Here is a 23,956-nt window from a genome sequence, read left to right as displayed (position 1 = left end):
GGAAGAGAAACGAGAGAAAAACCTCACGCCTTTGAAAGCCAAAAAAAAAAAAAAAAAAAAAATTTTTTTTTCAACCTTAGGCCTTTATTATTGGGAATGACTAATCACTTTCAACATCTGTTGAACACTTCTCGTTAAATACCAGGCGCAGAAGAGCTTGCCAGTTTCCTATACAAGTTATTTTAATGCTGTGATTCACCTTGATCAGTTTTCACCATCTTTACCAACCACTTGCAGGATTTCTCATCGATTTCTCTAACTTGTGGGTGGTTTGATGCTTCAGTACAGATGGAGCGTTATACAATCCGGAGAACCACCCCTGCCTGGGCTGGAGGCAAAACCAGCTCTAAAATTAATGAACTTTCACAGGGCCAATCTTTCATTTCTTATTGGTTTTGAAACCTACATTGTGCAGAGCCATCAAAACCCAGGAGTGTCCAGACACCTGCGGTTTTAACAAAGTCTTCCAGCAACAACTATAAAGGCAACAGGTAGGAGGCACCAATGTCAGGTTAAAAACAGGTTTGCATCTGTAACAGCGCGTACAAGCCTTTGGTCGTATTTGGTTCTAAAGCCAGCGGTAAAACTAACAGCTTCATTGGAAAACACTTTATATTTCAGTACTTCAACACACAGTTGCTGCTCTCCAGGGGTTGCGGCAGCCGAGGGGGGCTCCGGTGTTCTCCAACACTCACCAAGAGCTGCCAGGTTCCTATTTCCCAGCCACAGTAAAGCAAACGGCATCTTAGCGGTGCTCCTTTATCAGATCTGAAATCAGCTCGTCGGGAGATTCATCCCACTTTGCAAAAGGAGCAAAATGAGCATGGAAACAAACATTTCTATTAAAACATATGGTAGCAATGGAAGGCTCAACTGAGCAATAACAGCAAAGGTTTCTGTTCTGTGCTCAAAGGAACTGAGCTTCCTGAGTAGAATAAGAGGAGTAACATCTACATTCGAGATGGGAGTTCCCACGGGCCCTGACTAGCCTGCAGAAATTCCTCCCCCTCAAAGCTTACAAATGGGGCATGTGTCCAACATCTCATCCAAGATGTTATAGGTTTATCAATTAAAGAAGAATTTCCCTAAGCCCTGTCTTCCTCCCCAAAAGCACCATATGTACTTGTTCCTCGCAGCTGAGAGAAGAGCTGTGTTTGCAACACCGCCTGTTCTCCTCTGCATCTCCCAGCAGACGGGTCACAGCTGGTCTCTCCTCCTCTGGGGCCATTTGGAGGGTCTATCACAAGCTGCAGGAATCACCCTCTGCCCAAGTGTTCTTTAGGAGAGCAGCGGCATGGGTTGAGGAAGGGAAGACGTGCACATTTTAAATTGTTTTTCTTGGCTCTGTTTGTGACAGATGCTCTCATACAAATTTAAAAACTCATTCTGTACAAAAAGAATCATCTGCTTTAACAGCCGAACAGGGAATCCAGCTGTGCTCTTAAACCCAACTTGCCAAATAGGGAATTTTAGAGAGGGCCCTATCAAGGTAATGTCTTTGCCTTACTGAAAGCACAGTGTTTTAAGTTAAACATAAAAATACCATAGGTAAGTTATAAAACAAAGCCTGTAGCCATTTGCTTTATTTAATAACCCGAACAGCAACTTGAAACCAGGGTTAAGGAACAGGCAGGGTATGGCAGTCTCTTTCCAGGGAAAGCTGCTGGGGATATCTCTGCAATACCAGTTGGAGTGTTTTTCCTGCAAGCTCAGTTTCACACTCCTATTGCTGTCCAAGATACCGGCTATGAACTGCTATGCATGGTGAGACCTCACCGGGGAAGTGTAAAGTCCAGGTTTGTACCAGCTCCAAGCAAGGCCAGCCGGAGTATTTATACCAAAGGGCTGGACTAGAGGCTGAAGAAGCTATGGCTGCTCAGAGCAAGGGCCAGAGAAGATGGGACTGCTGGGACACAGAGCGCTCTGCAGCAAGAGGATGTTTCTAGAGCCAAGCTTCTCTTGAAAAGAACAGGATTGTTGGGAAACCCTTCCACAGAGGAGACGTGACTGCTGCTGTACATCACACTGTACAGTACCAGGCACAATGGGGGCCTTTATCTTGGTTATGGCCTTTACCAAAATCCTACAAATAATATGTGGATTAGTCCTTTGGGGAAATCGGGGGATGAAAGATCACTGGCGGTTGTTAGCTCACAGCCAGCAGAATACCACCTCCAGTGGCTACATGCCGGTATAAAAGGGAAGGTTATTTAGGTGACTCAGACTTCAGTACTCAAAGGAATCTCTACCCCTCACAAATTTCAGCAAGTCCTGTATCACCCCCGGAACGTCTGGCTAATTAGAGCATCTTTGAAAGACACATCCGATGCTGATGGCTATTTTGGGATCTCAAATTAGCTTTTGCAGACTCTAGGCTAAAACCTGAATGTAGTAATGCTATGAGAGGGAGGAAGATGTTCGATGCAGGGCATGTTTTCAAAATACTTTTAGCATATACAATTATTTCAATATATTAAGATTTACATTCCTCCATAACATTAAAATCTTTCACATAAACATGCAACAAATGCAATGCACAAGCAAGCTGTATTACTCCAAAGGCAGTGTCACAAGATCCACTTCTACTGGTAAAAAACTGCATCATAATAGATGATCTCTATCAAATCTTTTCCACTTGATATAAAAGCTGTGCCTATTAAGAAAGAAATGGGAAAGATTGGTACAACACCGTATAAATTGATGTTTCAATTACATTGTAAATGAAGATGCATTCGATAAACAGGCCACAAATCCAGACACGTTATGATTTCCCTAGCAGAAAACTATGGATCCAATTTTCAAGCGAAAGTCAAAGAATTGAGGGCAATCTCACTCTGTTGCAGCATTTCCACATATCACTGCTTTCTTGTTCCCAATACTCCTAAGATAAGAGAAGCTCGTTTGGTAGCTTTACAATTCCATATAAAATGAGAATTATGTCCTTCGATGTCCTATGCCCAGGGCTTTTCACAGTTGTCTTTTGAAGCCATTAGACTTCTTCAGCATTGCAAGGGTTTATTTCTTTGTTCTTTTATTTATGGAGCTCAGACTTTCAGTGATCTCGAGATTTGAGAGAAAGCGATTAGCTGTCCCCAAAGGAAACGCTTACGGCTGCTGCCTTTGGGCCTGGGGGGAGATGTGTCCTTGCTGTGTAAGCAGGTCACTCCACTGATGCGTGATTATCTCCCCAGCCAAGGTACCACTCGGTTTGGCAAGCACCGGCGTGCATTTATGAAGGTATTTATTGGAGAACGAGCACGTCAGTGGGGCCAGAGCAGCCACCAGAGGGAGCCCCACCACTGTGGGTGCTGATCCCCACCGGCACCCAAAGGTGCTGGGGGTCCATCACCCCTCCCGGGGGCTCAGGGTGTTCGCTCGCTGATGCCAGGCGTGCAGCCCTGCGGACCCCCGAGCTAAACGCGTCCCAGCCGGGCCGGCAGGACCGCTGCCCGAGCCGTCTCCAGCAATGACATCAGGCAAAAAGCCGTAAAAAAAAAGAACAGCCAGCAGGCAGATCACATTTCAGAGCCCATCGATGGGGGTGGAAGGGGTAGAACTAGCAAGGCCTAGCTGGGCAGCATCTGGTCTAAAATCTGCAGTCTATAATTTTGATGCATCAGGGACGCCTATAGGAATTCCTATTGAGCCGTTCCTTGAGCTGCTCTCTTTCTAGGGCATGGGGTAACAACAACTTCAGCGCTACCCTGCTGCCGAGAGCGCTCCCACGAAGGCCAGCATCTCAGCCGGGAATCAGCTCCCAGAGACAGATCTCCTTACGTTTCCCTCTCTCCTCAATTCCACTGAAACCTCCTTCTCCATGGGATCTCGGTGGGAGAGCTCTAGGCAGGTACATACCGAAGCCTCCTCCACACCATGACCTCTGCAAGAGTGTCAGTCATGTAACTGGCCTTTCACAAGAGTAATTTATTTGTGGGTATATAAAGAATGGCTTCAATTTAGCAGCTCAGATGGTGCCGCCCCCCACCTCCCACACAAAACATGTTAGTAACTTGCAACGGGTTGCAAAAATAAACAAACTTACCCACTTCTTGTTGCCCCTGCTCATCTTCACCCAAGTGATTCACAGCGATGTACTCTTGACTCCTGCAAATTGAAGACATTTGTGAGTCTCCTTAATGTGAGCACAAATCAAAAGAAAAAGAGTCCTGCATGCAATTACACAGGAAGGAAAACATGCAACTTAAGCTGAGCTTTGAACATTTCACAGTAAATATCAATACTGGGGTCTAAAAAGGGCCATCATTTTACATTTTTAAAAAACTGAGCAGAATTTTTTTTTTTTTTTTGGCAGTAGCAGGACTATCTATATTCGTTGTCATTTTACATCTTTTGATATTTAAGCTTGCCGATTCCTTTTTGCCCACATTACATTACAGTGCATTTTCAAAGGGCACATTATTAAAGTTATTGCTAATTTATGCAGAAGCATGTGGTTTTTTTTAAATGTTTATTTTAAACATTTTTTGCAAATTTTTACATTAAAATTAACATCTGAAGAATTGTTTCAATAAAGTTTATGCAAGTTGCCGTCACAGTTTATGTAAAAGAGAAATGTGCTATTAAAATCAGACATTTAGGTTACCTTTTGGGTTTTGCGATGCATGTTAGCTTTACACATCCTGATTCTCCTGCGATAATTTTCCTTTAAAAGGGGGGTATAGGGTGATCTTTTCATCAAGCAAGACATTATGCCCTGAAAGCTGACTCCAAACCATTGTTGAAAATTCAGTTATTTACACTTTAATAACAATCTACAAATACAACTTTTTGTTTTAAAGTATTCCCCTCAATCATGCACTGCTACAAGCAGTTTGGTTCCTAATGCTCTATTTTTCACCCCCGAGCAGTTTAATTCTCTCCCCCTAGAATGCCAGATTCATTTTGCAGATGGGAAATACAAACCATTTTTCATGTCTGTCTAAGCAGTTTACTTTAAACTATTATGTTATGTATCTATGCATACACACCCTCTCAGAAGGATATGAGGAGCAACTGCAGCACTCTCCCCAAACAAAGACACATTTTTAAGTGGCTTTCCAAGTAAAGGCTACCGTAAAATAGGAAGGGCATCATCTTAGCCGAGGGGGTTAGGGGTGTTTACATAAAGCAGAAAGCAAGCTTCCTTCTCCTCCTGGTGGCAGCTAAGCCTTGGATTTTTCAGCATTCATTTTGTCACGCTACGTTTAAACCAGCCATTTCAGACTCAATCTGGAGCCTGCAGCCTGGAATACTCTGCAAGGCCACCTGAACTCTGAATCAGTAATTCAGCAAAGAACCGTAAACGCTTTCCAGCAGACTGAAGTCAGATTTCTGCCATAGTCCAGGATCAAACTGCTTTCAGCAACTTCCAGGGGGTGAAAAACAATTTTTCTTTCTTTTTTTTTTTTAAAAAAATTAAGCTCGTTCAATGAGCTTGATAAACTTTTTGTGAGAATTACAAAAACCACCATTTTTAGAATGTCTCCATGTTTTAAAAAGACAATTAGCTTTAGCATTAATTTAAATTTATTTGAAAAAAAAAATAGCTATTTTATTGCTCAACAAAAAAAAATGACAATTCATCACATTTACTTTGATTAAAAAAGGACTAAACTTTATTGACAAACTGCGGCAGACATTTTGACAAGTTTTAGCTACCTATTTAGGCAGACTTACACATGTAGCATTTAATCTTCAAGAACAGAGTGGGAGGACAGTGTACAAATCCAATTAGGACTTTATCCTATGTACAAAGTGAAATTTTTCCTCATTTTTTCAGCTGCAGTGTCCCTTTTTATGCAAAGCTAGTGTTGAGATACACTTGAACAAGTCAATGGGATTGCTAATATTGGCAATTTTGTCAGTTTTAAACTTGCACTGCATTATCTGCCCCAAGCACTATAAAAATGAGAAGACTGTAGTTTTACAGAGTTCAGACCTACTCACGTAATAATACTCTGTTTTCTAATATCAAACACTGGGCAATTAGAGCCATGCTTTAATTTGCTTTTTCCCTTAAAAGTTCTTCATATAGAACCAAGCTAAGAACCCCTTTACACTGGAAAATCTGCTTCCCAAGCATCTCTCAACACCGCATGTTCGGGGCTAGATTTCAAAACCCACATAAGAAAAGTCAATTTTACAAACCTAATTTTTTTTTCTTTTAAGTCAATTACCTTTAAAAAATGCTATTTAATTTGTTTGAGGATCCTTTGTATTAAAATTTAAACTTAAGATTCACCAGCAATCTGCTTTTAAGGAACGTTTGACATCTGAGGTTACTTTTAAACGGTGGCAGCTACTACCGTTACATTATGATTTTAATTCTTAAAAACAGCCCTGAATTTTGAAATGTAGCCTACTTTGGGATTCTGCAACTACAACTTTTATGGGTTCCTTAAAACCAAACTTGAAAGGTTAACAAAACCTTAATTTCATAACTGCTAAGCAAAGCATGTCACTTTTGAAACTAACATTTTTAACTCAACTTTTTTTTTATTAAAAAAGGTACAGTTGTGTTTATCTAAACAACAAAGAAAGAAAAGCCATCTACACACTTAAAAAAAAAAATTAAAGTCGGTCCTCTAAATCTATTTAACTCATTTTAAAATACTACGTACAGAAGCCAGAATGCAGGGTGAGGATGGAGTGGGAGAAAAAGGGCCACGAAGAAAAACAGTTAGACAATTACTTGTCTGGTGTGGGTAAAGCAACGGGAATCCCGGGAGATACAAGAATCAGTAACAACTGTTTGCTCATAACTGATATTTTTCCCTCATGTTTGTTTTTTAATAACGTCCGTATGGGTGCTCTCTGTAGGCCCCCTTCACTGGCCTGGCCGGCGGGGCCTTCAGGGAGGGCCTGGTTCCGTTCCAGTCATCTTGCCCTGCGGAAAAGAGAGGGATATGTCAAGGACGGCGGAGTGCTGCCAGGGAAGGGGCACGGAGGGAGCAGCGGAGCTGGCTCCCCCTCCAGAGTCGACACAGAGGCACGGGGCATCTTCACAGCCGTTTCACCCCAAAACCGGTCTGCAAAATGCCCCACGGTCCACCAAAACCTCTCGTTTGCAGCACATCTTCCGACATCACGGGGGAAAAAAAAAACAAAAAAAAAACATTTTCACGGGATCCCTGGGAAGCCTGCAGCTCCGACAGCCCAGCTAAGCGCCGACTTGGACAAACCCAGTGCCTTTTAGGAGTAATTAATTTCAGCAGAGCTGAAGCCAATTCACGGCGCAGCTCTGGCAGCCAGCCGTGGCGAAGGTCGCAGCAGTCACGGCCCCTCGGGCTGGCGGCCAGCATCATCTATAACCCTGGGGTCTGGCTGGGGGGACTGCTACAGGTAGTGCTTCCCTCCTTCCCAGACACCAAGCAAGGCAGCTCCTGGATAATTGTGCTAAAATAATTAAGTCCCTACGCTGCTGTAGGGAAGCAGCACGTCCGACTGAACTTCCAGACACCAGTCGGCTTTCTGACTGTGACTTACTGTTCCTTCCCCTCCGCGAATACAGGAAAATTCCCAGCCGCAGCTCGCATAGCATCTGCTCACCTCTTTGGAGAAGACATCACTTGCTAGTGCTGTCCCAGCATTAACAGCTGATGGGAACTCAACAGGACAGCCCAAACCCTTCTGCTACGTACAACCACCACCGAAGCAAATGAAGTTTGCACTCCCATTGTCCCTGAGCTATATCCCCCAAATATCCAAGCTCAGCTTTCATTACGGCTTCTGCTTGCAACATTCATACTTGCATGCCTGCCATTCTCTCCAGGGTCACCAGTTTATGAAAGCGAGTGTCCGAAGCCCGGAAGACAGCCGAGCCTGTTCCTACCACCATGGAGCACATTCCCATTTTCTCAAAACTGTCTCCAGCCTGGCTCAACAATTTATTTCTCTAATTCTGTTTTCATGAAAGCAGAGACCAAAGGAAATTACTGTGGATAAACAGATTAGCTGTGGCAACTTCATGCCAAGTATACAATGAGCATTTTGGCCTTCATATCCCAGACAACACAACCGGTCTCCTACCAAGTAGGAGGCACAAAAGCCTCTTTGTGCTGCGTGACTAACGCAGGCAACAAACCAAGCCATTGAAGGCAGGAAAGATAGCCAATGTTACTGACAGCAGCTGTCTATTCAAATGCATCTTAGACTGGAAAAGCATCCCTGGTTAGGCACCTGAATTTGAACTTCTCTCGCAACTTAAGCCCAGAGCAGGGAACGCCCTGAGGCCCACACAGGAGACAGCCAGGTATTAACAGCTCTGCTTCCCTAATACCAGCATGACATGGCATAGGGGGATTCCTAGCTCCTGAGGATCCCAGAAAGCCCCTCCAGCTCGTCACTAGTCACTATCGTCACTACCTGCATTCATTCACGCCTTCAGGCAGCTGATGATCTGCTAAAGGGACTGCTTTCAATACAGCATATTTCCATGCCATTAAGCAGCTCACTGTATAGCTTTGGTAACTGTTTATAGTTCAGCTTGTTTACAGAGAGAGAAAAATGAATCTTAGTCATTGCCACATGCAGATGCCATTCATAAGCTTGGATATATGAACTAGCTTAAAAAAAAATAAACGCAGCCACCCAGTCTTTTATTGCCAGCACCTCAGATATAAGGCCTATTGTTTTCAACAGTTGGTGGTTTACAAAGTTGTGGTTAAATTGGTCTCCCATACCCCTTAGTCTAGCCTAAGCTGATAGCTTTACATAATTCAAATTGGCTGCACTTCATAGACTACCTGCAAGTCATATTGACCAAAATTGTTCCATCTAATCAAAGGGAGGCCTTCATATGACATTTAAATCCATTTTTCAAGCAAATATATAGTGCAGAGTCAGTATCAGCTAGCGGGTTTTTGAGGATAAGGAAGCAGATGGAACCATGCACTCATCCAGCTCAACAAAATATAATCCGTGAACACCAGACTGCAGCAAAAGTAGCGCTGTGGGTGGAAATCCAGAACCCTTAAAATATTCTAAAGCTACAAGGAAATTAAAAGATATTTCCGTAGTTAAAAAATGGAATTTTAAAAGCGTCACCTTTGAGACAATCAAGCTAGATAAGAATCTAAAAGACACAGAACGCCTTCGGTTGTTTAGACCTGGATAATCTGTAGGGTATGAATATTCGACCATGAAAACTACTTGAGGTTCTCATTAAGTTTTTGCTCAGAGTGTGGAGTGGCACTGGAAAACAGCTGGTCGACCACAAGCAATTCCCAACTATGTGCAACTGCTGCAGGCAATTCCCAACTATGCGCAGCCCCTTCCCTGTCAAGAGAACAGTATTCCCAGACATACCATAAGCTTCATAGGTTTCCTGTGCCTCCCCGTGTCCATAATCATAGTATTCTGTGTCCCTGGAAGAGTAATTATGGTGGTTACATACAGTGCTGAAATCGTATTCCTAAACTGACACAACTTGCACAAACACTTGAAAAGCAAAGATGCCCAATATTGCTCATGGCTGTGGTGTGTCTGATCACTGCTTTTACAGAATTGTCAAGGACACTGGGACACTCCCAGAAGTTATTTCCCAGGCACTCTTGGATTCCAGCAGAATAGGGCACTTTCCCTACAGCTCAAACTCAGAAATGAGTGTTTCCATTCCCTTAAAAGAAAAGAAAAAAGAAAAAAAGATCATGCATAATTTTCTCAGTAACACATAGGAGACAAGCAAACTTACCCTTGGCCCTGGCTGTAGTAGCCTTCATACCCCTCATAGCTCTGGTCTGCATATGCATCATCATAGCCCTGAAACGGATGATGACATAAACGGCGTTAATGGAAGGACCAAAGGTTAATGCCTGACCAAGAGTAATGGGAAAACTGAATTCAGGCTACAGCAGCTTTCAGAGGTGCCTGTGAATCCTTGCCTGCTGCAGGTAAGGAGCTCAATCATAAGACATAGGTGGCTAAGATCTGCTTGTGTCCTGTGGCTTGGGAGGAATGAACTATACTAATATTTACAACACATTAGAAAGTCATTTACATGTCCAAGGCTGCAGTTTGTCTGCGGTAAAAATCCATGTGCCAGGAGGCCTGTAACTGTTATCCAAACCACAGATTGACAGGTAGACAAAAAGCAACCTATTAACTTAGGATAGGTTTCAGTGGAAAAATTAAAGAAATTTTACCGAGAGCAGAAACAGACTTTTTAGATGTATGAATATTTGTGATGATTCCTGAAAATGCTGTTGTCCATCGAAAACAGTTGTCTTGTTTTTCCTTTAGAATACCAAGAGCACAGATGCTAAGATAAGCTTGGCAGGAGGGTGGTGCTTAGTTGTATGACTTGAAGCATCATCACATTCATTCACATATTTACTTCAAGGATTTTAGGGGAAGTAAGAAACAATTCTCTTGCAGGAAGAGAATGTGATGTGAACTACATCAATCTTTGTGATGTAGTTTTTCTACCATGCACTGACAGTTATGGCAAACTTCAGTCTTGGGGGCACATTTCAGTTTTATAAAAACCACCCCTTACCCTGTATTTAGGACACTGGCAGTTCCCTCCTTTGAGGACTAAAGAGGCAGAGCAGGTCACACCCAGCACCATACCAGTGTTTGCACTGGTGGTCGCTTCTCTAGAGCAATCTTAGTGTTGTTAGCCCTTATTTCAATTATGTTGAGCATCTAATAAATGGTCAGCTAGCTGGAATTAAAAAAAAAAACAAAAACAAAGATACATAGTTTCTTACATATTCCTCATAGGTTTCTGGTGCGGGAGGAGGAGGAAGCGGTATTCTCTGAATTCCGGCTGCACGTGCTCTGGGTGCAGGAGCACCCCGTACGGCTGGGGGAGGAGGTACTCCGCGGGCTACAGCAGCTCCCCTAGCAATGGCACCCCGAACCGGGGCTCCTCGCACAAGGGCCCCCCGAGGAGGAGGAGGAGGAGGGGGGGGAGGACCAACACCACGCCCCCTGCAAAGGAGATAAAAAGGATTGTGAACAGCTACTGCTGTACTGCTTGTGTGCTGAATACTGAGGGCACTGCATGCACGTCTTACACCTACTTTAAAATGCAATAGCTTGATAAATAAATACAGTCACTATTAACTAAGCCATGAATTCTTTATCAGGAACGAAAGCACAAGAATCATTAATACCGTTGTATTGCAGGATTTACAAAAACCTCTTCTGGGATGAGAACTCTACTGCATTAGATGTTGTACAGACAAAGAAATAAATCTGATACAGAACTTCGGGCAAGTAATTTCTCAGAGTTCATTTTAAATAACCCTCTATCACTAACTTGCAATGACTGCTAGACCTCCAGGACTATAAAGATCAATGATGATAGGCAGGGACAATTCTGGGCTAAACACTCAGAAGTAAAGACTTTCCCCCCATGAAATAGGTAGTGAAGCAAGAACTATAGTAACAGAGCTTTATTGCCAATTTATCCCAATGCCTTGACAGCAATGACAGAATAATGCCACACTATAACTTTCAAAGGACGGTCGGTTTAAACTGAAAACGCTTGTTCTGCTGAAGGCTGAAGCAAACACGAGACATCAATCTACACGTGATTTTGTAGGACAATTTTTGAAAGGTTACTTTATGAAGCTGCTGATTTCAGACATCAAAAATAATACAGAAAACATCCACTCCACTAGATTACGTCTCAAAACATACAAAACATTCGATGCCAGCTTGCTAAAAGCAAGCCTGCAACACAAGGCTAGAAAGCCTTGGCCAAAAGCCAAGGTCAAGGCCAACAGCTGATGTGCAAGAACAAGTAGCTTAACCTCATCTGGCAGGACAACTCTGAGCAAGATCCAGCATTTCTAGGTCTGTGCTTTTGGGAAAGATACCTTGGAACAGGTGGAGGCGGTGGCGGAGCTGCTCCCCTTCCCCGCACAGGGACTCCTCGGCCACGAGTTGGCTCTGGTACGCCATTCAGATAGGAGAGCTCCAAGAATTGCTCCTGACAGATATCATCCATCATATCCTAAAGAGGGGAAAGAGTCAACTCCAAAGAACAGCTAACTAGCCAGTCTGTGCTCTGGGATATCACAGGCTACTGTGCTGGAATAGAAATAACCTGATAGTCCTAAATTAAAATCTGCTGGTTAGTTTTACCAGGATTTGCTCAGCAGACAGCAGGGCAAAACTGCCAGCCTTCTCCAAACTGGCCAGGAAGGGCACACCACTTGCATGTCCAGGAGCTGCAGTGAGCACTACAGCTGGTCCCTGCAAAAAGAACCTCTCTCATAGGGCTTCTGGAGGTATCTGATGTCCAGCATCCCAGGGATGTCAGCTAGATTTATTTGCAAGTGTTGGACAGTTCAGAGGTGAAGTCAGGCAAGCCATATCTCACCTCAAGCACCTTACAGCTCCCACTTAAAGGCAAGTGGCTGACAGTGAGCCCAGATAACATAAAATACTGCTGTTTTCCCAACACACTGAAGTAACAGGATAGGATGCAGCCTGACAAAGAGTAAACACCCATTTGCAAATCCAAGCTGTCTTTTCAAATCCTTAGGAACACAGTACGTGTCTGGCTCCATGCATTTTTATCACCTCAGGGTATCTAGCTTCAGGAATTAGTACAGATCTCTGGTGACCCCGCAGAAGTCATTGTACCCCACCCCTCCCCTCAACACACAGGCAGGCTTGGCCTTGCATCGAGGATCTTCATGATGCCATGGCAACACCACAAAGCAAGGAGTCTCCTACCAGATGTGTCTTCAGAGCACTGCTGGCTTCCATAGTGACTTCTCTGTCAATTTTCAGAAGTTTAACACATTGTTTGAAGGCAGCAATAGATAAGACACTTGAAAGAGCAAGGCTGCACGCTTGCTTTAGCAAGCTTCAGGTTTTATACATCCCAGGGGCTCCTTGAAGATGACCTCTTTCCTTCAAAGACACTCCACATAGCAATCTCTCCTCCTCTCCGTGTCAGACTCACAGAAATCACACAGTACCCACACACTTTTCCACACTTCCCTACTACCCACTGCTCTTGGGTTCCACCCGCCCCTGGTATTTCAGGCAGAACATCTGAGCTCCCAGTCTCAGCTGTGGAACATGGTGCCAGGGTATATTCAGCTCTCTACCTGCCAGGTCTCTGAATTACAGGCTGAGCTAGCCAGAAGCAAGGAGCACTGTGGGCTTCTTTTCAATTTTGGGTTTTTTTTTTTCCTACTTTAGCAATCAACACTATCATTTCAATAACATGCAGAAGACTCCTTCAAATTCTGCAGTTCTTGGAGTCAATACTCTAGCAGGCACAAAACTGACATGAAGTTGACCATAAAGGTCTTATAAGGTTCACCAGTAAAAGACACCCACAAACAGCTAAGTGTCATCTGTATAAACACCTGATGAGCACAGAGGTTCCTTCACATCATACATGTTTAAACACAACAGAAATACTGATTTAACAGATGTGTCTCAGAAACTAGCTACAACACTGAATACTACTACCAAGCTGCCTAGGCAGTCACCCTCCTCATCCTCACACCACTCCTTCAGAGCAGAGCAAACATCTCCATACTTACAGTTTCTGATCTGGCCAATGAAGTTTTCTAGCCAGATTTCTACGCCATAGTTCTAAGTCAGAGGAACCCATCTGAGAAGTCCCTTCCATGCCAGGCATGGCTAAACTTATTCTCCCACTAAAACTGACACATGGAGCTATACAAGCTACCCACCCCACCCCAGTGTCCACAGCTAATACTAGGAGAGAAATACCTACTCCAAGCGTTCTATACAATTGCCCTGTAAGTGTATGTCTTTTGCCTTCATGCCAGATTAACGGGGTCATCTTAAGCTGCCACACACATATGTAATACTCGAGGCTTCCTCGACTACACCAATTCCTATAGCGTGAGCCTTACACTGTGCAAATCTTACCCATCCTTATAGCCAGATTCACAACACATCTACACCCTTCGAAAAGAAAACAACATGAGCATACAAACCGGAACAAGGAACTTCTTGACTTCTTCCATGGCGTGAGCCATCAGAGCATACGCTTCACAAGGGGGTCCAAAAACTTCAATGAAGACATGCAAATCCATATTTAGATGAGCATATTTAGGATCTCCCCCTTTACGCAGTTCTTCCTCCTGCAACAAAGCAGACCAGCGATTCCTAAAGCTAAATAAGATGCAGAGAAACTAATTTTCTTCTATCTGTTTTTCTACACCTGAACAGGAAATGTTTGTAAAAGCATTTTGGCCATCCCTGGACACAGATCGTAACAACATACATGAGCATAGGGTTTTATAAAAAGCCACATGCAATCTACACCTTCCATCTTTTTATAGCTGCCTTTTCAGGTGACTGATATTTTTGCTAATGCATTGATGCCAGCCACCTTTTTTCCAAAAGATTAAGCATATGCGAGCAGTGTTCCTCCTCTTCTACAATAGCTTTCTGCCTAAGGTGTTCTCTACCACCTAGTGAAGTCTAATGCCTCAAACAAGCTTGATCTTTAACTCTGCTCTTAGATATCTGTGTTATTCAGATGGCTTTAAGAAGCTACAAATAAGCTAGAAGCGTAAAAGCTTTTCATGCTGCTAAAGTAAAAAGCTGAATTAAGTTACAGCTCTGTTGACTGTTAGCTCGGTTTTGGGAGTAAGCAGGGAGAAAAAAAAATTCTTTTAATTTTTCCTCCTGGCACTTTGTGATCCCACCCACCCCCCTTCCTTTTTTTTCTGGAGGGTTAATATATTCCTTTAGCGAATGACTTTTCACAGAGTAGCTGGAATTAATTCTTATTTTACAAAATTTACACTTCAGCTTTCACATAAACTATCTCTGCATCCAAGGGTACAGGATATCAAAAGATGACTAGTCTCTAAGTTATGCTCGTAGAAAAAACATGCATCACACTTCTGTCCCAATCAAGATCGCTCCCAACATGCACAGAGTAATTTTGGAAGGGTGACTTTCTACCACCTTTGCTTTTGGATTTTAATGGTTTAATCTTTTATAAAATGCTTTGAGAACCACAACTTGCCACAGCACTATCAAAGGCATTAATATATGTTTTCAAGGGTGATGCCCTCACCTTTGCTTTATCTCGCATTGAACCCTTCCCGAGCACAGATATCTTAGCACCAGTTTCTTCCTGAAGTCTCTTGATGGTGTTGCCTTGAGGTCCCAAAATCTTTCCAACAAAGTTGAACTGTAAATGAAGAAAAAAAGAAAAAAAAAATTAGCCCCAGAGCTCATTAGCCTTAACAAAAGCTTTTCTGAATGTTATGCTGGCTGACAAAAAATTTAGCCACTCCATTTTCTCTTCACCTCACCAAAAAATACAGACCAAAAAATGTGCAGGAAAATTTAAGTTCCAGAACATTCTTTTCATGAAAAAAATGCTCCACCAGAAAATCAAGCTATATTAACTCATGGTAAGCGTTTAATTCTAACATCTACTCTCCAGTAGTTTTACAGGCAGCAAGTCTTAAGAGTTAAATGAATTCTTAACTGTAAAACACAAAGCTCTACATATGAAAGTGCCTATTCTAGTAATAAAAGATCACAACTATGCATCACTATTTAGCTTTATCCCAAGACATTCTAGAAATGTAATATATTAGAAATAAGATCCTGCAAGCTTGCATAGGAAAAATTCCGTAGCTATAGTGGAACACTGGCATAACTCCTGACGACACTTTGACAGCTACTATCTCTAAAAGTCAGCCATAAAATCCATAGAAAATAAGCAAATCACAGAGATTCAGTAAGCTATTTTCTGGCCCTCACCTTGGGGTACTGTTTGACAGGTATCAGAACTCGTTCTTTCAGTTTCATATTCTTGTGGGAAAATAAATCCAGGTAGTTCTCTTCCTCATCCTTCTTTGTTGTTTCACCCTTCTGAATTTTTTCAATTTCTAAACAAGATAAAAATAGGGCTGCTTATATTCCTCAAACAAGCATCATTTTTAAAGTTGGAATTATGACAGGACATAACACCCTCATTCTCTGTCAATATATGCACACATAATTGCATTAATGGAATCTGGATAGACAGGCCACCTCTTCAGTGCTAGCCCAGCTTGCCTCTTCCTCCCTTCACATCTAGGGATTCCAGAAGGCCAAAACCAGGATAATGAACAAAAATAAGAAAAAACAGCAGAGAATGCCCTACAAATAACTTCAACAAATAAGAGTAGGAAACTGCAAGTACAGTTCTGTGTATTAGTTCTGCTGTGCCTTCCTCTATCAGTCCCCAACCTCATGCCTCCGCCGTAAATGCAGTACCCATGAGTAGACTCCTAAACCTACCAAGAAACCAGCCCCAACTATGCTTGCTATAATGCAGCAGCCATCAGCAAATCAGGCAAGTTTTTATCATTCAAACTGATGCACTATTTTAAATCTGTAATTTACTTAGAGGTGCCAACACATACTGACACTATGAATTTCAGTTAGGTTGAAAACATTCCTAATAAACAGAAGCTCGAATAAGTGACACACTAGAGTGTAGTCTGGCTTATGAAATTCTTATAAGCTTCATTTCATTAAATGAATGCATCTTTATCACACAAGCAATTCGTAAGTTGGTTTTTAAGTTGTAAGCCTCAGGCATAGAGCCATAAAAGTGAGTGTCAGAAGTCCTTAACTTGATTCAGGCAATGCAACTACAAATTTCTGTACCTCAAAATAAGATTCTCATTTTTAATTGTATATTGTGAATTATAGAGTCTTGGAAAAACACTGGGGTGGCCTGACTGAACTGAAGGCATGCTGTAGCCTGAGGGGGATCTGGAACAAAGTCCAAATAACCTTCTGGAAGTAGGTCATTAAGTTAGGCCAATTAGGAACTAGTACACAAATACCTTCTCAAATCTGCCTAGAAATTAAACTTTCACTGAGAGATGGCAGGAGACAGTCACCTCATAAAAGCTGACCCAAATGGAGAAGACTGAAGATCATCTCCAAGGCAGGCACTTCTAGCATAGGTTCTTAGAGTCATTAATGCACTTTCCCTTGTACAAGAAAAACACCCAACATTTTTCAAAAGCATGCAGCCCATAGCTGACTGGCTTTTCTTTTCCAGAGATGTCCAGTCATGTACAATTTTTATTTAATGGCCAACAACTAGGCGACAAGTTCCCCCAAATTTGGAGCCAATCCATTATTAACAATCCCAAATTACTGATAATAAACCATTATGCACTCTTTGGTCCAACAAAAAAAAAAAAAAAAAAATAAAAAAAATCGGTCACACCATGCATAGCCATCACAAATTATTATTTACAGATGCTTATCAGGGGAGGAGCATGACCCTTCCTTAAATTGTGCCATTTCATCAGCAAACCCAAGAACTATATTTATCTCTTCTGAGACGAAAGTGCTCTAAATACAACTTCTCACATCTCAGGGGAAAGAGAGACACTTTCACAAGATTATACACATAACTGGATTAAAGCTGCAAGACAAAACTGAAACTGAAGACTGCTTAGTCATTACCAGAATTTAAAGAGGGCAGCTGCAGTATCTTGTGTTTCCTGTGATTTCTGTCCATCTCAGAAACTATATGCTTTAGACTAAATGTTCACGTTTACAGTTTCAGAATATTGGCATATCAGATACTTGGCATATTATCCACCTAGTAATATTCTCGTAACATCCAAACAGAAATAGGAACAATGGGTTACCATCATCCTTCTGACTGGACAGGCAACCACAGCCTCATGAGCTGAGAAGCATCTTTCAAATGGTGCAGACCACAAGGAAGTGAAGCAACTAGATGTGCAACCAAAAAAACCCAAACCTTAAGAAAACATGATCAAATGATCGACATTTTAACTTTTCAGTTATGGACACAGTAATATAAACTGGTTTTTAGTTTAGAGATCTAAATATAGAACTTGGAGATTGTGTTGCATAATTATGAAGAGAAGCCTAAATTTTGTATTTCTACTTGCAACAGCACCTTGGCTCCCTTACAAAAGTGTTACCATGACTCCTTAGTTTAAAAAAAAATTACCGGATCTAATCGCTTTGAAAAAAGATAGCTTGATTTTTGATTTAAAAATAAATTATTTTCTGAAGACACTATGCAAAAGTAAAAAACCTGGAAGTTCAAGCACTGTCAAATTTATAACATAAGCAAGAGAGATGGCTGCCTTGGTTAGTTTTATGCAGTTTTTTTTAATTTTAGCTATAAGAATAGATCAGACAATCAAGATTTGGAAACTAAAGATTGCACTGGTGGCCTTATCACTGGTTAGACATAGCTTTAGACCCTATAACACAATGTGATTACTTCTCAAACGTTTTGGTTCTCCAAAAACAGTAAGTGAATTTCTGAAAATGCATTCTGCATATTAACAAGAAGTGTCTTCTACACACACATCAAGAATAAAAGCACCCTAAAACTTTCTTGATATAAATTAAACTACCCAGAGGCATCTTCTACCTTGTCAAAACACAACACAATCAGATGTAAGCCTCTGCAAACCAGTGAATCACAGTTCACATCAATCACAAAGCAAAATCCATTCTGCCTCCTGCAACAGTAGCAACAACATCTGGGAATCGGTCTGTAAGGGCAACAAATAATTAACCATTTGCTAAAAAAAGCATCGGATCCACCATCACCACGTCTTCAAATGAAACACAAAACATAGAAGAAAAAGCCCTGCACAGCAGAATAACTCATAAGTTCTCTAGCTTTTGCAATTCAGGTCAGCGCGGGTGACCTAGCAGTCCCCTTCACACCTTCAGAACAAATTCCAAGTCTGGAAATAGGTGTGAAGAAGAACTAAAAACATGCCACTTGCGACGTGTCCTACTGCTCCGGATTCCAGCGTTATCTGTATGCATTCTGGCATATTAGCTACGCAACATGAAGCAGTACTGAATGAACTGATGAGTGGTAGCAGTTTGTCAGACCACTTACTGATATGAAGGAGAAGCGTACGTATACCTTGAGGGATTAAGCATGCCTCATTTCAGTGCTGATTTTTTAAAGCCGTGTCAGAGGTGCAGCAGAAGGTTACCTTCTTGCCACGGGGAATGTCAGCAGTCTGGCGGCATGTGTGGCAGTGGTTTCCAGGACTTCATGTGGGGCAGTGATTGCATTGTCTCAGAAGAAATCCTAAGGGGTAGGTAAAGGGGGTTGGTAACACCGCTGCTTCACAAGGAGGAGGCTAAGCAGCCACAGTGCTACTCCTGATCTAAGCCCAAGCTCCTCCTTAACAAAAAAACCCACATTAAACACTGTCCTGCAGCACACCTGTGCTCTGTAAGCAGAGACACATTCTGTTTATTCCTAATACTGAGAGTATTATCTTAACAGTATGATAATACTGACCCCATGCCCAAAAAACAACAAAAAACCACCAAAACCCCAAAAGAGTTTGGGAATGGGAGCCTCTGGAAGAAAGCAGAGCCCCCTCTCCTACACTACTGCTCACCAGCTGGTTTGATTTCAGAGGAGAGGAAGCAGGGACCTGTTCCTGGATGGACTCTGCCAATAGTGGAAGCTGCAGAATTTGGCACGCCTAACCCCACCATTTCCCTCCCTCGGCTTTCTGCTGAAATACACCCCCCCCACCCTCCAGCCTGTGTGCTGGGATTCATACGCAGACAGCTCTGCTTTGGAGCTTTGCTGAGACGGGAGGGGACTGCCACTAGCACAGGGAGAAGGGGGGCATGGGGAAGAAAAGAAACACTGCTCAAGCATGAGGCAGGGAGGAGAGAAAGCCTGGAGGTGAGCTATGAGAAATGGCACAGGTAGTAGAGGCTCCTGGCAGAGCAGCGGGAGGAGGCAGAGTCACAGCAGTGACAGGCAGGCTAGCATCAGCATCTAATAATGTTGGCATGGCTTAGCAATATATACATTTAAAAATGCAACAGTGAAACGGTATTAGCATATTACAGTCTGCGACATCTGGGCACAAGTTTAAGGCAGTAGTTACAGCTCCTTTGGGAGATAGGGGATACACTTGGAAACACAGAAATTTAGATAATCTCCATTTCAGGACAGTCTTAGCTCCACACAAAGCAAGCTTCAGGACATTGTACTGCCCTGGGTTACATAGTTTCTCATCACCCCCGTGACCTCAGCCCATCTCTAATCCCACTATTTGGTTCCTTGGCAAGGCATTCCAGCGAGGCAACCGCCCATCCATCCGACTTTCCCATACAGCCCTTTTCCCTTCCTTGGAATACACACAGACTGAATGAATCCGGCACGAGGACCAGCACGGTCAGCTGGGGATTCTGTCAAGGAGTCCTCCAACACCTCAAGCTGCTCCCTGCTTTGCAATGCTCCAACTCCAATTGCTCGGCACTCCCTCCCTGCACGGATCCTGCTCTAACATCCTACCTGCTGCTCTGAATCCACCCGCCTCCATCCCTCCTCAACGCTCCACACTGCTGGGGATGTAAAGGGCTGCATTTAATGTAAGGATCAACTAGATGCTAGCTATATAGAGACTTGCTAGTGGAATGACATAGCTCACGTATCTGTTCGCAGCATAGGAAGCTCAGAGATGACCAGCTCTTTTCACTTGGAGTTTCTCCATGAAATAAAAATAGCTAAGATTACCACAAGAATTTGGAAAAAAAACCTACGCCCAACTAACACATTGGTGGACGTCTCCTGTCTTCCCAATGCATGCAAGCAGAGAGGACTGTGCCTTTCAAAACACCAGCATCTCCTCCCACCCTCCCCGCAGCAGATGGAGGGCATAAATCAAAGTGAGGAAAAAGGGTTTTCTTGCTCCTATGGAAGAAGAAGGTCACACAGACTCCGAACCACAGGAGTGAGGAAACGTGGATCATGTTCCAAGGTGCAAGAAATCCCAGTTTTCAGTTTCTGTTCAGGGTGCTGGGTAACAGAACCCTAAAATTTAGCTGCTTTACTACCTTTTCATCACACAGTACATTGTTCAAGAATCGGTATTACTCACTCTTGCCCTTCATCTTACTCCTAAATAATGCAAATTTTCTCCAGAAATGCTAAGCAGCTTTAGAACCACAAAAGTATTTTAGACTAGTTTTACATATTGCTTTTAAAGAAGAAGTCTTAGTTTCAATGCAGAAGTCCTGCAGGATTCCCTCCCAGAGGCAGGCAGGACAAGCTACTTCCACTCCTGAAAAAAGGTTGGAATAGGAATACTGCTGACATACAATAATCAGTCATTTCTTTGTCTGGAACTCATTTTGCTTAAGTTGTGCTGGCTGTATGCATTATAATCTTTGGCCCAGACCTAAATTCCAAAGTAAGCTTTACAGCAGCTTCTCCAGCATGACATCCCCAAAGGGTGCCACAGCAGTAGAGAAATTCTGAGGAATCCAGATCAGTTTGGGGTCATCTGTGCAAAAAGATGTAGTCGCCTAAAACCACAGTTTTATTTCAGATTCTTTCTCATGAGCTTTCTGCTCAGATGGTCCTGAATTTGAACTGCTAGTGAATGCTCCCAAAGGAGAGCAATTTTCAAAATATCCAAAGCAAGCAGGAAGCATCTGGCGCTCTTCCAATGAACAATTTTAAGTCTCACAAAGCTGCAGTCTACTATCAGCAATTTTTAAATTAATGAAAAAAACCTCATAAATCCTTGTTACACCACTCAGTGAACGAATCTTTACTAAGTGGGCTGAGAACGCTGTTCTTTGTGTGGGAATTAGCAAACTCCTTAGGTTTCATTTCACTAGAAGGCATTATCACTGAGCTGTCAAGCATCAGCTGGCTAAAGGGTTTTATTAATGAAAAACATTAAATTGACGGCAAATCGGATTATAAAACTAATTTATTTAGATCAAGATGTCCGCGAGTGATGCCAAGTTACCCATGACGATATACCTCAGTTACTTGCACAATGGGAGGCAGCAATTCTTAAGAATTATTTCCTACATTAAAGGAGGAGCTAATAAAATCTCTAGCACTGCACCAACTATGGCAATACTGTACATTTTAAAGACCTAAAAAAAAATAAAAAAATCATTTAAAAGCAGAATGATAAGTACCAGAGAGCTGAACACTCTGCTCATCTGCAGATCAAATCCGAGTATATGCTCGCACCGGGTACCTCCCAGCTCTCCACTACATGCACATAAAGCTGTAAGTGGCAGCAAATATTTTAACTCGTTCCAATTTTTAAGCTGACTACAGTGTCTTGAGGCAGCTGAATCTACTTGATAGAGGCACTGAACGCGGGTGCAGCAGCTGCACTGTGGAGATATGGAGAAATCAGAGCTGCCAGGCGATTGGACAGTGGTGATGGGGAAGGAGAAGGCTAGTCTGGGCACAGAACAAAGACTGCCATTTCCATTCCCTATTTAGGTTCATCAGAAGCATGAAACAAGCTCTAATACAGATTACCAGAGTGGAAAATCAAAGAGATCACAAACCATGCCTCACGGGGACTCAAGCAGACGCTACATGGAAAACCCCAGGTTTTACCGTTCTCTTTGGTCCCCTCCCTCCCCAGGGATGAAAAGGGCCAGTACGACCGCACACCCCGTTTTAAAAAGAAAGTTCTGGCTCTGCGTTTAATCCGGCCCAGGCCCTGGATTAAGCACGGGACTGAACAGAGATTAAATAAGAGAAATATCTAATCTTCAAAACCCCGGGGGTCGCATCTCGTACCGGGCAGGGGAGCCAGAACGGGTCGGCACAACGGTCGCAACCCCCCCCGCCCCCGCCGCTTCACCCGGGGCGGCCGGGAGCTGCCCCCCCCCCCCCGCCGCCTCAGCCACCCCGGGGGGGGCGTGTGTGTCCCTCTCCCCTTTCCTCCTCTCCCAAAGCGTTTACTAGGAGCTGCCCCCGACCCTGCCCGCCCCACCGAGAACGGGGGAAGGGTGGTGATGGTGGTGGTGGTGGGGGGGTGTCCTACCCGGGGGTCCCGCCCTGCCCAGCCCCCGGTACCTGCTGTGAGGAGCTGCATGGCGTGCGTGAAGGACGGGTCGAGGCTGTCCTTCTCGGCCATCAGCTCGGGCAGGTACTTGTTCTCGGGCTCCATCTTGACAGCGGCCCCGGGCAGCAGCGGAGTGGGGGCGGCGGCGGGGGCCTGAGCGGCCGAAGCGGCGGCCGTAGCGCTGGGTGGCAGAAGCGGCGGAGGTTGCGCCCCGGTGGCGGCGGCGGCGGCGGCTCCGCGGCCCCCACCGCCACGGGGCGGCCGTCGTGGCGGAGGCGCCCCTTGCCGGGCACCGCCGGGGCCCGGTCCCCGGCCTAAGCGGGCGGAGGGATCGTCGCGGCGTTGCATGAGGGAAAGGGGGGCGGGCGGCGGCGGGGCGGGAGGGAGCGGAGCGGAGCGGGCCGAGCGGCGCTGCCACACCGTCCGCCGCAGCGCCAGGGCCGGAAGTGAGGGGCCGGAAGGACCGCCCCCTATCGTCGTCGTCCCCCGTTCCCCGCCGGCTCCCGCGCGACCACCCCGCGCGCTTCTGCGCTTGCGCGGGCACAGCCGCCGCGCGCCGACCACCCTCCGCCCCCCCGCCTCGCTCCTCAGGGCCCGCCCCCAGGACGCGCACGCGCGCTCCGCCAACGGCCGGCTTCCGAGGAGGCGCTCTACGGAAGGGCGCATGCGCAGTGCTTGCCGGTGGAAGGGGACACGTGTGTGGGAGGGGCCACCACCTTCTCAACTTCCAGTGCGCAGGCGCAGCTCCACCGGCGTGACATTAGTCACAGGCTGCCGAGAGAATTAGTCTCCGGCGGCGCCTGCGTAGGGGCTGTACCGCGCAAGCGCAGAGGCTGCCCGCCCCGGGCCAAAGCGGCTGTTCGCGCATGCGCTCTCAGCGTTTTCTTGAGGCGGCGGCTCTGAGGCGCGAAGCGCGCTGTGGGACCGGGGGTCTTGGGCCTGGCTCCGTCTGGAGAGCGAAAGGGGCACCGGAGCTACTCCTGCCTGGCCTCCGCTGGTACGGTAAGCCAGCCCAGCCCAGCCTGTTTCGAGGGCTGAGCCCACGGCCTGCCTGTGCTCAGCGGTACAGGGCCTTGGCAGTGCCTGTGTGGGAGCTGAGCCTTCCCCCTGCTGCCTTT

General features: G+C 44.5%; 1 protein-coding gene across 3 annotated transcripts; it reads right to left on the bottom strand.

The window, feature by feature from the left end:
* Positions 1–85: 85 nt before the first annotated feature.
* On the bottom strand, positions 86–23,373 carry KHDRBS1 (KH RNA binding domain containing, signal transduction associated 1). 3 transcript variants are annotated; one of them, XR_007508493.1, is made up of 11 exons: positions 22,850–23,373; positions 15,730–15,857; positions 15,032–15,148; positions 13,938–14,084; positions 11,826–11,962; positions 10,710–10,932; positions 9,692–9,759; positions 9,307–9,365; positions 6,692–6,886; positions 4,043–4,104; positions 86–2,653 (listed from the first exon to the last, which is right to left on the bottom strand). XR_007508493.1 is itself a non-coding variant. In XM_049820074.1 (9 exons), the coding sequence occupies exons 1-9, from the start codon at positions 23,184–23,186 to the stop codon at positions 6,789–6,791; spliced, it is 1,314 nt and encodes a 437-aa protein (XP_049676031.1). In that variant the 5' UTR covers positions 23,187–23,373; the 3' UTR covers positions 5,588–6,788. The 3 variants fall into 3 exon arrangements, 1 of the variants encoding a protein (XP_049676031.1); XR_007508492.1 differs by having other exon boundaries at positions 86–4,104; XM_049820074.1 differs by lacking the exons at positions 86–2,653; positions 4,043–4,104 and having other exon boundaries at positions 5,588–6,886.
* Between the last annotated feature and the right edge of the window lie 583 nt (positions 23,374–23,956).

This window comes from Accipiter gentilis, chromosome 17, assembly GCF_929443795.1.
Source record: "Accipiter gentilis chromosome 17, bAccGen1.1, whole genome shotgun sequence".
Taxonomy (NCBI): domain Eukaryota; kingdom Metazoa; phylum Chordata; class Aves; order Accipitriformes; family Accipitridae; genus Astur; species Astur gentilis.
This window is presented reverse-complemented; position numbering and strand designations above follow the sequence as displayed.

Coding starts and splice junctions, on each gene's coding strand:
- KHDRBS1 (XM_049820074.1), bottom strand. CDS start 23,186: ATGCAACGCCGCGACGATCCCTCCGCCCGCTTAGGCCGGGGACCGGGC. Junction 15,858..22,849: donor CATGCAGCTCCTCACAGCAG/GTACCGGGGGCT, acceptor TATCTTGTTTAG/AAATTGAAAAAATTCAGAAG. Junction 10,933..11,825: donor CCGCCTCCACCTGTTCCAAG/GTATCTTTCCCA, acceptor TCTCCTTTGCAG/GGGGCGTGGTGTTGGTCCTC.